This window comes from Sabethes cyaneus, chromosome 3 (assembly GCF_943734655.1).
Source record: "Sabethes cyaneus chromosome 3, idSabCyanKW18_F2, whole genome shotgun sequence".
NCBI classification, from domain to species: domain Eukaryota; kingdom Metazoa; phylum Arthropoda; class Insecta; order Diptera; family Culicidae; genus Sabethes; species Sabethes cyaneus.
The window spans coordinates 149,391,679-149,408,219 of record NC_071355.1 but is presented as its reverse complement, the minus strand read 5'-3'; the positions used below and the strand labels follow the sequence as shown (position 1 = coordinate 149,408,219).

Here is a 16,541-nt window from a genome sequence, read left to right as displayed (position 1 = left end):
TTTGTTCCATCTACAAAAAGGGTGATCGACTAAACTGCTGCAATTATCGTGGTATTACGCTGGTAAACGCCGCCTACAAGGTACTCTCCCAGATCCTGTTACGCCAGTTGTCATCGTTAGCACAAGGTTTCGTAGGGAATTATCAGGCGGTTTTCATGGGGGCTCGTGCAACTACGGGCCGAATTTTTACTATCCGACAGATCTTGCAGAAATGTCGGGAGTACAACGTGCCCACGCATCACATCTTTATTGATTTCAAAGCAGCTTACAATACAGTCGATCGAGACAAGCTATAGCAGATAATGCACGAACACGGTTTTCCGGACAAACTGACGTGACTGATCAGAGCTACATTGGATCGAGTGATGTGTTTCGTACGTATCTCTGGGACACTCTCGAGTCCCTTCGAGACGCGGCAGGGGTTGAGACAAGGTGACGGTTTATCCTGCATGCTGTTCAACATCGCTCTTGAGGGAGTGATCCATCGAGCGGGCATCGAAACGGTAGAGGAAATTCGAGTATGGTAGAGGAGTTCGTGTATTTGGGGTCGCTGGTGACCGCGGACAAAAACACTAGTAAGGAGATGCAGCGACGCATCCAAGCGGGAAATCGAGCCTACTTTGTCCTTCGTAAAACGCTACGATCAGGAAGCATACGCCGCCCTTGCCGTGTTCGAGCGGAAAGTGCTACGTACGATATTTAGCGGAGTACAAACTGAAAGCGGAGAGTGGCGGAGGCGTATGAATCACGAGCTACAGGCACTGCTTGAGGAGACTCCCATCGTACATCTAGTGAAAGTTAGCAGGCTACGGTGGGCCGGACACGTCGCAAGGATGCCGGACGACAGTGCGACGAAAATAGTCCTCTTCAACAACCCCACCGGCACCAGGAACAGGGGGGCCCAACGTGCAGGATGGCTCGACCAGGTCGAAAGCGATTTGCGACTTCTGAGACGACTAGGAAATTGGCGACGAGTGGCCCAAGACCGAGTTGAATGGAGACGAGTGCTTGAAACAGCACGAGCCACCTCGGCTCTATGCTGAATAAAAAGAAGAAGCAAGAACCGCAAGAATGGCCTCCACAAATCTTGAACCTCAACTCCATTGAATTTGTCCCATCCAATTTATGGGCATTTCTCAATACCAGATTACCCAAGTAACACACAAAATAAGTTAGAAAATAATATTCAAGGAAAGTAGTCATTTAAGAGTACTATAAACGTACTTTGAAAACATATGTCGTTATTACTAAGGTTTTGAGATGTTGCGTGCTAACATGAATTCATTTGACAGCTCATATCAAATTTATTTCTGTTTCATTTATTTCATTTACATGTATATATCAACAGACACAGTTGCCCTAATGATAAAAGAGTCGTCTTAATATTAAAATAATTTTTGTGCGTTGCACGTTACGGGACACATGATAGTCGAAAACGGCTGACACTCTGTTGAAAACTTTTTGCAAGCCTATAATTGCACTGTTAGCACCATAGTTAGTTCGTCGGTGCGGTAGACGTAGTGTTGGAACCATCCTTAAAGTTCTGGAGGGGGCGTTTATGTTTATCAACTGGAGGATGTCTGGGCAGTCGATACGGGCTGTTAAAACGTCTGCGACAGTCATTGCACGAGAGGTATCGCGGCGAAGCTGGAGTGTGTCGAGTCGGAGAAGTTGACAACGTTCCTCATAAGGAGTGACCTGCATAGGTTGTCTCCAAGGTAGAAGGCGTAGAGCATAGCGAACGAATCTACGTTGGATATTTTCGATCCGTAAAACAGCGTTGTTGTAGTGTGGATTCCACACTGACGAGCAATATTCGAGAGGAGATCGCACTAATGAGCAGTATAAGGCAGTAAGGCATTGTATGTTTCGGAATTCTCTTGTCATGCGAATAATTAGACCGAGCATTCTAGAGGCTCTAGACACAATGAATGACATGTGCTGTTTATAGGTGAGATGGCAGTCCAGTATTACGCCTAGGTCCTTCACGTGATCGACTCGTGGGATCGGAGTTGAATTAAGGCTGTAATCAAAGTTCAGCGGCTGCAGTTTCCTGGTAAACGTCACTACTGAGCATTTTGATGGGTTGAGTAGCATGCGGTTTAGTGCACACCAATGCGCGAAAATGTCCAGTTGTTTCTGGAGGAGATGGGCATCGCCGATGCAGTTGATTTTCGAGAATAACTTCAAGTCGTCTGCAAACGCCAGTCGCGGGCAGTCGAGCAAGTTATGTACATCATTAAAATAAAGCAAGAAGACCAGCGGACCCAGATGGCTGCCTTGTGCAATCCCAGACGAGGCGGAGAATGGATCCGAGATCTCCTGACCGATCCTCACACGGATAGTTCGTCCTGTCAGATAGGATGTAAACCAGTTCAGCAAGCTCCCACAGAATCCGAGGCGGTCCAGCTTGGCGACGGCAATACGATGGTTGACTTTGTCGAAGGCAGCGGAGAGATCAGTATATATTGCGTCAGTTTGCGAACGTTCAGTGAAGCTATCAGTCACGTAATTAGTGAAACAAAGCAAATTCGTAGTGCAGGATCGCTTTGGGAGGAAACCGTGTTGCTCGTTGGCTAACGTTTGTTGGCAATAGGAGAAGATTGGCTCGATGATTACTAACTCGAACAGCTTCGATACAGCACATAAGGCTGATATTCCCCTGTAGTTATCGACTTTGGTTCGATCTCCCTTTTTGAAAACTGGGAACATATAGGCTTGTTTCCATGCTTCAGGAAAGCGTCCGCTGGCCAGAGATAGGCGAAACAGATGTGAGATTGGTGCAAGCAAACCGGTTATACAGTGTTTTATAAGTGTTGCAGGAATTCCGTCGGGGCCGGGAGAACTCGAATGCTTCATTTTGGCAGTTGCAGAGAGTACAACACGGTCGTCGAAATCAATAGATGAGATTGCGCGACCGGTAGGAATAACATTGTTAGCAGCAGTGTCGATTTGACTTGAAGTAAGTGTTTCATTACAAAAGACGCTAGAGAATTTCGTTGCAAAAAGTCTACAGATTGCGGGAGTATTATCTGCCGTCTCCCCGGCAAACTCTAGGGTAGTCGGTAGACTGGATTCTTTACGTTGCTGGTTGACAAATTTCCAAAATCGCTTGGGGTCGGATTTCAGTTTAGCTTCCATACGTCTCGTGTAATTGCGGTGACAGCGGCGACTAAGACGTCTATATGCATGGTTCAAATGTTGATAATGTTCGCGTAGGTGAAGATGCCTGTTCGCGGAAAGTTTCCGGAAAATACCCCTTTTTACAGTTTTTAGTCGACGTAATTCCGGTGTTTGCCATGGAGGATGTTTAGAAGGCGTGCTCCGTGATTTAGGCACAAAGCGCTCGATTAGCTGGTTCATTAGCAAGGAGAATTCGCTGACTGCAATATTAATGTCGTGTTGAAGTAAGACTATCGACCAGTTGAAGTTTTGTAATGCAAGCAAAAGTCCGTTGTAGTCGGCTTGACGGAAATTGTAACTAGATGGAGGAGGTGTTTCGTGGTAGTCAGGTCTTTGAGAGTTGTGGAGGGAGAGAACCAGTGGAGGATGGTGAGGTACGAGCTTGACTAGAGGGACGGGAGCAATCGTCAACCGAGGAGCAGATTCACTGGCGGAAACGAAGCATAAATAACAATTGCTTGTTTTTGAGATGTCTCCAAGATGTTTGTTTTTGTCAAGATGTCAATACGAAGTTTTTATCATGTCTCCATTACTAAATTTGAACTACTGGAAGAACAAGTTGTAGCTTAAGCTATAATAACGTTTTAAATTGGTATGCAACAATTAGATATATAGGGTACGGGAGGGTATTCGCAGCACGCTACTAATTTCGACATACATTACCTTTTTTGGCTACACTTTCCCAAATAAAAACTTTGCCGCTATATAACAATACTGAAACGAATGTAGCACTCATAGGCTTTAATGTGTTATAACTATTTTCATAAAAATGTAAGTAGTTTGCTTAATTTTATTCAATAAACATCAAAACCACTATTTTTCCGCTAGCACGTAGCCAGGCTGAAAAAACCAGCAGCAATCACTTACGCGTATCCGCTCTTGATGATGGTTTGGAAAACACACAATTATGATCACGTTTACTTATTCTAGAAACTAAACAGCTGTGAATATGCTATCACAGAAAAATTCTACTTCTTTTTATCACGGAAGAACACAAAAATTCCCCTCTGATATGAAAATATAAATCAATTTCCATTCACTAGCCATTAGCAGCATTTTGTTTTTAATTCCAGCATATGGTGCGTTATTTACACTGCTATCAATATATGTGCTGACATATCTGGTATTTGCGTGACAACTGACGTTAGTGTATATGAACGATTCAGTGATACACTAGCGCCAGCAGCAAGCTGTTGTCACTGCAAAACTAATTATCTTCAATGAGCCCGGAATGTAGACAATAACGAGAAGTTATCCATCGGTCTCTCTTTTCTTGATCTGGTTTTGAAAAGCATTTAATCGCTGTGCTAGCTATTTCGGCTTGTCGGATTTAAAAAACACAGACACCACTATAGAAAATGGGCTCAATTTAGCCGCAGCGACTTTATCATTTCTCGCGACTATAACTCAAATTCAGTAGCGTTTTATTGAGACCAAAATACACGCCGATATTCAGTAAATATTATTCTCTCAACTGGTATAAAAATCTTGTCTCGAATAAATATATTTTCAACGTAGTTCCAGAATATTGTTCAGGCTACCGCTTAATGGGCTGGAAATACCCACCCGTACCCTACTACTTTCAATTGTTCAATTGTTCATTAGATTTAAATGTTTTGCGCTTTTCTGGTAATAGATAGGGCGATTTATATACAGGGTGTCCCATATCAAATTTCACCACGGAAGAAACGCTGTAGAAAATTACCAATTGGGTATTTTCTCTTGAAAATTTGAGTAGAAGTAGTTTAGAGTGTATTGTTTGCACTATATTTTTATCGCGATCAGTTTTTCGAAAATTGGAAAAAATGGCGTTACCCGAAAACCAACGTCGCGAATTTATTTTGCGCAAACACCAGGACAATCCTCAATTCTCTCATCATGAATGATGAGACTCATGTCAAGGCGGACTTCCGGCAGCTTCCGGGGCTACTGTACTTCTCTGCCCAGCACAAGTTTGATGTTCCGGAGGAAGTAAGTATGCAGAAACTTACATAGTTTGCCAAGAAATACATGATTTGGCCAAGAAATACATCATGTGGCAAACGGAGTCCGCCGTTGATGACTACCGGAACTGTAAATGGGCAGATCTAGCTGAAGGAGTGTTTACAGAAGCATCTGCCTTCTCTGTCGAAACAACACGAGGACCCTACGATCTTCTGGCCGGATCTACCTTCGTCCCAATATTCAAAGGATATATGGGAGTGGTACGAAGCCAACGGAGTCACTTTCGTACCCAAGGACATGAACACCTCCAACGCACCGGAACTAAGGCCCTTCGAAAAATACTAGGCTATTAAGAACCAGGCACTACGGAAGCATCCCAAGGAGGTCAAGTCTGAGGAAGACATGAAGAAAAAGTCGATTTGCGTACAGATGAAGCTGCGGCTAGGTTGCACAAAATTTTTTGCCTTAAACTATGCCCGTGTGCAAAATTCCATGCACGCTTTAGTGGAAACCTGTACGATAATCTTGAAAAGTACCCTCTGCAGACTGATTTTATTAGTTATATTAATTGAAGACGTTAGTTGCAATGCAGCTTTTTCCGAGGAGCGCCACTATTCTAACAAGCTAGTCATCGAATGTTCTTATCTCAGCTCGGAGCGACTGTCCGAGTCTTTATTGTCCGTGTCAAAAGATTTGTAATATTATAGCGCTGTGCTCTAACAGCAGGCAGCGAAGTTTGTGTACTGTTTGCAAGGAAGGCTTTGCTTACGTGGAGATGAACTCACTTGACATCATATTCGAATTATCATCTAATCATAGGAATTGCTATCAATACGCCATTTTGGTAAAACAAGGTTCAATTTCAAATGACTTATAAATTATAGATTTTTTGTTGTACGATACAAAAACTATTTTATTAGTATATTCAATACTTTGAACGCAATTCTTTATCATACTTAGCGTCTCTCGCTTTTCTTTTCATTAATCATGTCACAGATGGGCAAAAAATAGTGTACGACAGCCAGTCACTTACACTTAGGACTATCGTCTAACCAGTGCAACCAGTAATCAGAGTAGCAACAGGAAATTATCGCTCGCTTCCGAGCACCTCGCGAGCGATATTTGAAACGGACAGCTGGACCAGCTGAACCGCCGCGCCGTCAGTTGATCCTGTGCCTGCAATGCATGCATAGAATCTTGTAAGTAGCTGTTGCTACTGCAATTGCAGCTAGCTAGGTGGAAACCAGTTGCGGTACCTACCAGTGTTTCAACTATTCTGACCGAACACTTCATAGGCAAATAATGGCATTGAAATTTATAAAAATTAAATTCCATGCGTGTCAGTCAGTGCTAATTATTCTACCGGATTCCTCTGTCTAGGTTTTGTTCATTACATCTCAGATGATTTATTATTTTTTAATGCCTGTTCATTTGAGAAAACTATTTCTGTTAAGAATTGTTAATTATTGGGTCGTCGCAGTGAATGATTAGGAAATTTTCAGAGGCGTGCCTCTGAATGCCTTACCGCCAATTTCCAACCAGTTGGTTTATTAATCTCATTATACCAATTTGGATGAGGAACAATCGAGTTACAGCCATCAATTCAAAGCAATGCAAAACATTCACCTAACGTAATATATATTAAGGTTTATAATAAAAAAAGATTTGGTTAATTCATTTGAATGTTAAAAAAATAGATGATAAAAAAACAAAGCTGGGTGGATAAGGAGAAGCTTTACTTTCTGTGCACGAGCCCAATATGTAAAATCCGCCGAAGCTATTATTATCAGCAATCGTTAAAGAACAATTAAACCTACATGGAGAACCAAAGCTGCAGCACTCATACCGCAGATGCACTGAACGAACGATCCTAGTGCGCAGGGACCTGGGAGGGTTCGTGTCTTTCTCGTTCAACTTTCCACCGTGTCTGGCTGCACTGAGGAGAGTCGCGTGCACGCCGTTGCCAAAGCACGTGTACGGTAAAAACGGCTCACATCACGCAAGTCCATGAAGGTGGTTCTCAAACAGAATACAAATTACCGACAGTTGAACCGTACAAAAGGGGAAGCTCTTGACGCGAAAAGTGCGCAAAATAGAATTAATGTCCGGAAAATTAAAAGAAAATAATTTAATTCCCTGTGCTACTGCCGAAGCACCGTCGCCGGCAAATGGCTCCGTAAAAGCAGGCCCCATTGTGTTGAATCGCCTTGATTTAGATGCACATCCATTGCCTTTTTACTGCTCGCCCGATACTGGGGTGAAGTTTCTATTGGATGAGTTTATTAGCTTGTTGATGGGCCGGTTAAACACCTGTAGTAACAAATTGGTAGATGCCAGAAGGTGACGTTTTATGATTTACCACTGATTTGAACTCTAAAGGCAAAGACATTGATTCGCTTTTACATCCATTGGAAGTCTAGTAACTATCTCCGGATTTAATGACCAATAGTATCAATCAAATAGTAAAATAAAATAAATTACATACCGAGATGTAATCAAAAATGAGAAAAAAACCGATCTTGCCTGCTTGCAATTTGAACCTGCTCACATACAACAAGAAAAATATAAAACACCTGATGCCAGCAATTAGCCAGCCACTTCAGCTCGGGGGAATCGAAATGAAGATGTTACTGATTGGAGGCATAAGCAGTAGTAGAATTTTCCCACAGCCCTATTCCGACGATGAGAAGCTGCCGAGAATGGAGGCTGGCTGAAAAACAAAACATCAAACCACGTTTCGCCTTCCTGCCGAACCACTTCGGCTGCGAGCTGAATGCGTCCAATAATCGATTCCATTTTAATATGAAGCAGAAAATTACGATAAAATACGAATTAAATTGAGAGATTGAAGCGCAGCGCCCCTAAGTGTATCCCAGGTCTGGGTCAGACGCGCGAGCGGGGCAGAACGGGTTCCGCTGGCCGTTTGCTGTGGTGGTGATTGGAAATATTGCTTTACACGGCTCATCAAGTGGCAAGTGGGAAATAATAGCACAATAATAAGGTCGTAAAATGTTTACTCAAAGTCATTTCGAATGATTCTTTAGGAAAGAAAGACCGGCGAGAAGGAGAAACGTTCCTCGTCTCGCGAGGGCCAATAAACTACGCTAAATGCGAGAGATCTGCCTTCGAGTCTGCCGACTGCTTGCTTGACCAATGCTGCAGCAGCTTCACTGCATTTCCCTCCCCGGTCCTGGTCCCAGTGAACGGCACAAACCAGACGATTAGTTAATTATGCAAGCTTCCTTACGGATCCATTTCAGAGGGCGACAATGAAACCGAACGTCATCGCTGCAGCTTAATTTTTTTATTGAGCTAGTAAAGTTCAGCGTTTATTTTTGTTCGCCAGTTTCATGCAGAGTACCCGTTTATTTAACCAATTTAGCAGCAGTCACTAAAAAAAAATTTAAATCCACTGCGCAAATTCCATCGTTTTGTTTGGTTTCTATTTCTCGGTAAATTAGTTAGGAGGTAAAATTGCTCAATGCATTCAAATCATCGTTGATTGTTTCGCACAATCGTAAGGTGCGAACTACTCAATAATAAACAAAAGCATATCTTTGGTTCATTAAAAAGGCAGCAACTTAACCGAACCGCAAATAGCTTCAACAAAAAGAATCACAGAATTTCAATTATTGTTGTACAACACTCCGGTTGCTTGCACTGAATGGTTGGTTTTTACTAATAGGACTGATAGGTGAATAAGATGTTCTGCACATTGGAATAACACCTGCGTAGTTTTTTACTGATGGTTTCCAATAAGGTGTATCAGTGATTCTACAAATTTTGCAAATTTTACGAGATATTACTTTTTCTTACATGTTTACAGCATTTATAGGAATATATTTTAAAATTATCGTCAAAATTTGGCCTCAAGGTCTCAAAATATCATAAAACTTTATACACGTTCTAGATAGTATCCTAAAAAAACAATTCTAACGCCGTTTGGTTTTGTTGGAATGTTATGAAGGTTTTATTGCGGTATTAATCATTACCACTGTTTCTATCATGGTATTGTCCAAGTCAAAAACTGCTTACAGCTAGCTATAAAACCACAATAAAACTGTTAATAGAGCAAATTTATTGAGGTTGCTTATATCACCACAATAAAACTTGTTTTCTGTGCCGTATATTGTTATTGTTGACATTGTCACAAAACAAAACAATCATACTGCCCGGGACCTGATGATATTCCTGTCACGTTACGGAAAAATGCTGCGATGCTCTGGAATCTGCAATAGCCACTATCTTCAATCTCTCTTTAAAAAGGCAAATAGGGCACCGAAGGGTATTTCCAGCCCATTAAGCGGTAGCCTGAACAATATTCAGAAATTACGTTGAAACTATATTTATTCGAGACAAGATTTTTATACCAGTTGATAGGATAATATTTACTGAATATCGGCGTGTATTTTGGTCTTAGTAAAACGCTACTGAATTTGAGTTATAGTCGCGAGAAATGATAAAGTCGCGGCGGCTAAATTGAGCCTATTCTCTATAGTGGTGTGTGTTTTTTAAATCCAACCGGCCGAAATAGCCAGCACAGGGATTAAATGCTTTTCAAAAACAGATCAAAAGAGAGATCGATGGATAACGTGTCGCTATTGCCTACATTCCGGGCTCATTGAAGATAATTAGTTTTGCAGTGACAACAGCTTGCTGTTGGCACTAGTGTATCATTGAATCGTTCATATACATTAGCGCCGGTTGTTACTCAAATACTAGCTATGTCAACACGATAGAAGCATTTCAGGCGTTTCAGGCCTCACATATTGGTTGTAGTGTAAATAGAGCACCATATCCGTGGTCAACAGGCGCCACGGCGAAGTCAACTTCCACATGACACAAATTCTGTCAGGGCATGGTTGTTTTAGACAGTATCTGCACAAGTTTGGGCATGCGGAGTCCCCCGCGTGTCCCGAATGCGTAGACGTTGAGGAAACTGCAGAACATGCTTTTTTTGCTTTTTCGTTTCGCGGGCATGAGAGGCAATATGATGGCAGTGAGCAGACAGGACACTACTCCGGATAACTTAGTCCAAAGGATGTGTTCTAGCTCGGACGTCTGGGGAGCGGTCAATGCGGCTGCTACCCAGATCGTACTTGAGCTACAAAACCGCTGGAAAGCCGATCAACGGTGAAAAAACAGCCTAACTACCATAGTCCAGTAGTTATCTAAGAGTGTGCGTTAAGCACAACAGCCCCTCCCTGAAGTAATACCAATAAGGTGGTGCCAGGGGGGATTGAGGCTGGAGACTCGAGTAGAGTTTTAGTGGGTCTGGATCCTCACGCCCCAGCAGGGGGGTCGGGATACCAAACCCCACTCCCTGAGTTTTCTTCTCAGGTGTCTGATAGCAGATTTCCCTACTCGTTAAAATAAAAAAAAACAAAAAAAGGCGTTTCAGGCCTCACTTATTGGTTGTAGTGGGCTGGTAAACGGCTGAATAATGCCTACCGTCGGTGCCTTGTGCACATGTAGGCATAAAATAGACCCTACAGTGATTCATAGCCTCTTATTCAACAACTCCAATTCCTACCTCCTCGTGGTACCAGCCGGGATACGAGCAACTTTGGTGCAGATCGGGTAACCAACCCCGGTGGAAGCCAAGGTCGTATGCCGACAGGAAAGGAGGGCTCTTTCGAACTTCGTTGGCCCTCCGGCGAAACAGGGGGTTGGTGTAGTAGGCTTTGCAAGCCGTCACCACGAAAAATACTAAAGCACGGAACGAAGAACAAATAAATTCTTACTGGAACAATCGGAATAGATCCACGCGACGAAAAAGGACTATGGATTGGAAACTCAGGACGTGGAACTGCCGATCTCTCAACTTCCAAGGGAGCACTTGAGTGCTCTCCGACGTATTGAAGAGCTGCAAGTTCGACGTCGTAGCGCTGCATGCAGGTGCTGGAAGAGCTCAACGGTACGTACGTTCAGAGATGGACATACCATCTACCAGAGCTGCGGCAACACACACGAGCTGGGTACAGCTTTCATAGTGATGGGCGAGATGCGGAAACGGGTGATTGGATGGTGGTCAATCAATCCTCGAATGTGCAGGTTGAGAATCAAAGGCCTCTTCAATATAAGCATCATCAACGTGCGCAGCCCACACCTCAGATGTACCGATGACGACAAGGATGAATTCTACGCGCAGTTGGAGAGTGAATACGACCGCTGCCCAAAACATGATATCAAGATCGTCATCGGGGATTTCAATGCTCAGGTCGGCCAGGAGAAGGAATACAAACCGGTGCTTGGAAGGTTCAGTGCACAGCACCAGCGGACCAATGAAATGGGCCTAAGGCTTATCAACTTTGCCGCCTCCAAGAATATGGCCGTACGTGGTACCTTTTTCCAGCACAGAATCCATCACAAGTACATCTGGAGGTCACCAAATCAGACAGAATCACAGATCGACCACGTTTTGATCGACAGTCGGCACTTCTCAGACATTATCGACGTCAGATCCTATCGAAGCGCTGACGTTGACGCGGACCACTACCTAGTGATGGTTAAGATGCGCCCAAGACTCTCCGTTGTGAACAACATTCGGTACCGACGCCAGCCTCGGTTAGATCTCGCGCGGCTGAAGCAGCCAGACTTCGTCTCAAACTAAGCGCATTCACTCGAAGCTGCACTGCCGGAAGAGGACGAGCTGGACGAAGCCTCTCTCGAGGACTGTTGGAACACTATCAAAACAGCCATCAGCAGTGTAGCGGAGAGCTCCATCGGGCATGTGGCCCGGAATCAGCAGAACGATTGGTTTGACGATGAATGTAGGAGGGTGATGGATGAGGAGAACGCTGCGCGGGCGGCTAAAATGCGCAGCGCCACACATCAGAGCGTGGAAAGACACAAACAGAGGAAGATGCAGCGAAACCAAATCTTTCGGGAGAAAAAGCGCTACCTGAAAGAGCAGGAATATGCAGAGTTGGTGCGGCTGCTTCGTTTTCAGGAAACGCGAAAGTTCTACCAGAAACTGAACGGATCCCGCAAAGGCTATGTGCCGCGAGCCGAAATGTGTCGGGATAAGACTGGCAGTATTCTGACGGACGATCGTGAGGTGGCCGATAGGTGGAAGCAGCACTTCGACGAACACCTGAATGGCGCCCAGGCGGAGAACCATGGCGGCGGGCAAAGCGATTTCGACGGTGCAACAAACGGGGAAGAGGTGCCAGCCCCAACGATAGGCGAAGTTAAGGAGGCCATCATGCAGCTAAGGAACAACAAGTCAGCTGGAAAAGATGGCAAAACATTACAATTTGCCAAACCGAAACAACCACGGTCGGTCTGACTACTTATTTATTGCCACTAACATATTATTTTCAAAATTAAATTTTGTGATAATTTTTTGGCAAAGCTCATTTATGTAATAGAACGAAACAAATAGAGCGGAAGTGCGATTTCGAATTTCCCGATTTTGTCTCTAACAAACGTAGGGTAAACAGGCTTGGCATACACTTTTCGCTTCGATTTTGCTCTTTTGATTACTGCATCTCAGCCAAGCAAAATTTGAAAAATGATGTATTTGTTATTATCTACAATATTGCTGAAGTAAGCATTACTGTGCATTTTGTATTTATGGCGCTATAAGGCTGCTACCCTCTTGGTAGCAAAAAGAGCGCTCTTTTTGTTACCAACGGCATTGCTGCCCTACAGCGCCGTAAATACTAAAGATAAAACTTCACTTTCTTCAGCAATATTATAGATAATTACTAGCTCTACAAATGCCCCATACACAACTTTTGGAAATTCTGCTTGGCTGAGGAGCAGTAATCAAAAGAGCAAAATCAAAGCGAAAAGTGTATGCCAAGCCTGAGGGTAAATTAACCATTAGTGGACCAGTTAGTACTTGAGTCGTTTTCTTCCACGAATTATTTTAAACTGGTAACGCTAAATACGCAACCGACGGCACTTACCATACAAGTAACTTTCGATTAAGCCTAAAAAATATCAGTTTTTGTTAAAAATCTCTGTATTTTGCGCATTTTTTAAAACAGATTGGAATGTTCGTTTTCCTTTAATGGACCTTGTGGTTTACAATAGGATAGCGACCGGGTCCATTATAGGAATTCTAGTGTATTTCGCACGGAGATGGTCCACTAATGGCGACATCTTTTACGTTATTAGCCTATAATGGACCCTCACTTGTTGAAAATGTCGTTTTTAAGGCATTAATAACTGAATGCAGCTAAATCTTTATAAACTGGAATGTGTGGTATGTTTAGTACTTTCTGTTTTATGTCATATTTCCTCAGAAATAAGAAGCACAAGCTAATAAACGCCGAAACTGTACCAGAGGTCCATTATAGGTAAAGGGGCCACTATAGAATAACTTACCCTAGTCATTTTTGACAATACAAAATACCTCACCTACTTGAAAAATGGTATAATGTGAACCACTGCACTGTTAACGCTTACTTCTAAAGGACCGAATCATATCATAGCGAATATTACCGATATTACTGCCCATGAATTTATAGTTGACGTAAAATCCAAAATGACCAAAATGTACTATTTCGGTCCTACGCATTCTTAACTATGTAATATACATGCCCAATGCTCAAACAACATTTGTTTGTTCGAAAATATTCGAGAAATTTGGGAAAATAGAGCTACTCTGCAGTTGACGTAACTCCTCGCATATTCATTTAGCATAGCAACCTGCTCTTCACGGGCTTTACAGCAAGCTATGAAAATAAACAGTCTGTTTATTCGCATAAATGCATTTTTTAAATACAATAAACTAGAAATAAATCACGAAACCGCATCGGCCCTCTTTTGACTAATAACCTCTACAAAATTGACAGATTATTTGATTGAAAAAGTATACAATTAAGATTATATGGCCTTAAACATTTTTCCCGATAAAAATGCGTTTTCTCAACAATGACGGTGTTGGTCGTTACGTCAACTATGCATCCCTGGGCAAATTACTGTCGGTACCATATCATGCTCACATGTTGCCAAAAATATTGTTTTGAATCGAATACTATCTAGTTTAGGTAGGTATGATGATTTAATTTATGGGAAAATCTCGCCAATGCCCAATGCATTTCTTTTTTTTTCTCAAGGCAGCCAGAAACTCCGGACAAATGCAAATCTCGCTAATTCAGACATCGAAGCAGATCAAGCTGACCAGGCAAAACTCGCGTTCTCGGTACTCTGAATTGGCCACAGATCTACTATGCTAACGGGCCCTGGAAGGTGGTGTACTGTAACATGTTGAAGAAAGAGACGATTGAAGAGCGCTATTATGTATGCTGTTTGGATCACGATTTTCCTGTCCCATTGAAGATGCGGCAATTACTCCCGCTGCTCGGTTCTGCTGACAGCCAGCCTCGGGGGTGTCGAGCGAAGATCGAAATGTAAACAGAGATTTGTGGCCCAAGGTGGCCTAGATACGTGCCGTGTCGATGATGGCGTTGCACTAGTACACATAGAGCTAAGCTACATATGTGTGGGTGGCTTTTATGTGCTTACTCTCCATGCTAAAGGCCTCCCCAGCTCATACACTTCATGCAGGAAAAATAATAAAACACTGACACGGAGAATTATTGCGCAAAGTTCGCGAACCAACAAATTGAGAACGAAAGACTTGACTAGGCTCGACTAATATTGTCTCATTCTTTAATGAATATAAGCCATCAAACATTGTAATATATTTAAATCCCAAGCTTGATTTCTTGCTAGATCATAAACCCACCGCAATCGTGTCGTCGTAACGCACCACATAATATTATCATCTTCATCATCAACCTTTTAGCACCTATCCAGCCAGCGAACCGGTCGGAACATTTTTATTTACCCATCCAATTCGAACGCGGGCTGACCACGCGGGAGATCAAACTTAGCGAGCATCCGCCCAACCAACAGCCAGCCGGAGAGGTCACACATTTCTGTCTATCGGTCGATGCTCGTCATGATATGCGCCATGTGAGACGCTCCGTTTATAACCCTTCAGCGAGGAAAAAGGCGTAAAATCTCAACTGTAAATTCCCCTCGGTTGAATCGCGTCGTAAAGCGTTTTGTCTACCCTATCTAAGCCTCGATGCGGTGTAAGTCATCAAACTGCATCGCACATTTATGGCTTCATCATCCAGATAATGAGCCGAAGGAAAATGATTACTCGACTTACCTGTACGTACTCGGCGCAGATGTCGATACTACCGACAAAGTCGCATACGTGGTCCACCGTCCAGGAGCTGATTTCCTCAATACGGGCGTGACACTTTCGCGGAGCGACCAAACCTAGCGGAGAGTCCGAGGGTTGGCTGTTGGTCGAACTGGGGGCAGGTGAGGTTTCCCGATTCCGACTGGGTGTTGGTGACAGTTTTATTCTTTTAGCCGTCGAAGGTGCCGAGCTGAGGTCCAGCGGGAATGTAGAAAGACCTTCAGTAGGCCTAGTGGGAGACTTTAGGGGTGAGATCGCAGGAACTGGCGCCGCAGGTGGTTGTGCTGGATAGCTAGCGGCCAAATGATTTGGCAATAGACCCGGTAGGTATCTGGGTGGAAAGGGCGATGGAAATTGGCTTGCCATCGAGGAACGCGGCGGCGGTGACGAACCTCGCGAGGCGGCCGATAGCTTTTTTAGGCCACCGTCTTCCGGCTTGAGGAGATTTTGGATGCCCGATTCTTTGGCGGCGCGAGCCTGACGATGGACAGGAAGAGAGCGTTATAAAATGAAGCAATTGCCTAAATTGGCCGCCATCCACTTACCAGTGCGACCAGCGCCTGAGTGCTGCTCATATCAATCAGCGGAGGAAAAACCGCCGACTGGAATGGAAGGCCCGGAAACAGCGAAGACATAATACTTGCATTAGGTACCTGTCGTGAGGCGATAAAGATGAATCCAATTAGTGTTTGCGGTGTAAATTCCTTAACATATTGAAACTCACTTGAGCGGAGGTAATTGGACTGCTTTTCTTATTGCATACTAGGGAGTTTTCTATGAACGATTTTGGTTGATTTATTCGCATTTTTGGCTCTAGAAAGGGATTCTTTACATTCGATTGGCTGTAATTATGAGAAACAAAAATCAGATTTCTTCCTTCGGCCAGATCGGCCATCGTTAATAGGAGCACTTACTCGCTGCTGCCACTACTGCTAGTGTTGTTATTATTGTTATTGTACTTGGCAGCCAGACTGCGCATGAAATCGGAATAGTTGCGGGCCTGGAATTCGGGTCGACCACCACCGGTAACGGCCATCGCCGAGTTGGGAGACGGTAGCAATCCACTGGCCGGAATACTGCTCGGGAAGGCAACATCGGTGCCGTGCATTGTCTGCGGCGGGGTACCGGAAAACGACGAAGGTGTCACACTTCGCGATCTGTCAAATAAACGTATACCATAATTAGTTGAGATTTTTCAGCAGTTGCTGCAGTGTGGGTTATGCTATCAATAATCGCCAAGCCG

General features: G+C 43.7%; 1 protein-coding gene across 2 annotated transcripts in view; it reads right to left on the bottom strand.

Moving 5' to 3' along the window:
• LOC128741835 (probable serine/threonine-protein kinase DDB_G0267686) overlaps positions 1-16,541 on the bottom strand; it is a 282,954-nt gene that overhangs the window by 87,282 nt on the left and 179,131 nt on the right. For both annotated transcript variants that reach the window (XM_053837920.1, XM_053837921.1), the window contains 4 exons: positions 16,213-16,455; positions 16,023-16,140; positions 15,844-15,951; positions 15,263-15,775 (listed from right to left, as the gene is read on the bottom strand). In XM_053837920.1, coding sequence (XP_053693895.1) covers positions 15,263-15,775; positions 15,844-15,951; positions 16,023-16,140; positions 16,213-16,455 — 982 coding nt within the window. The remainder of the gene's footprint in view (positions 1-15,262; positions 15,776-15,843; positions 15,952-16,022; positions 16,141-16,212; positions 16,456-16,541) is intronic.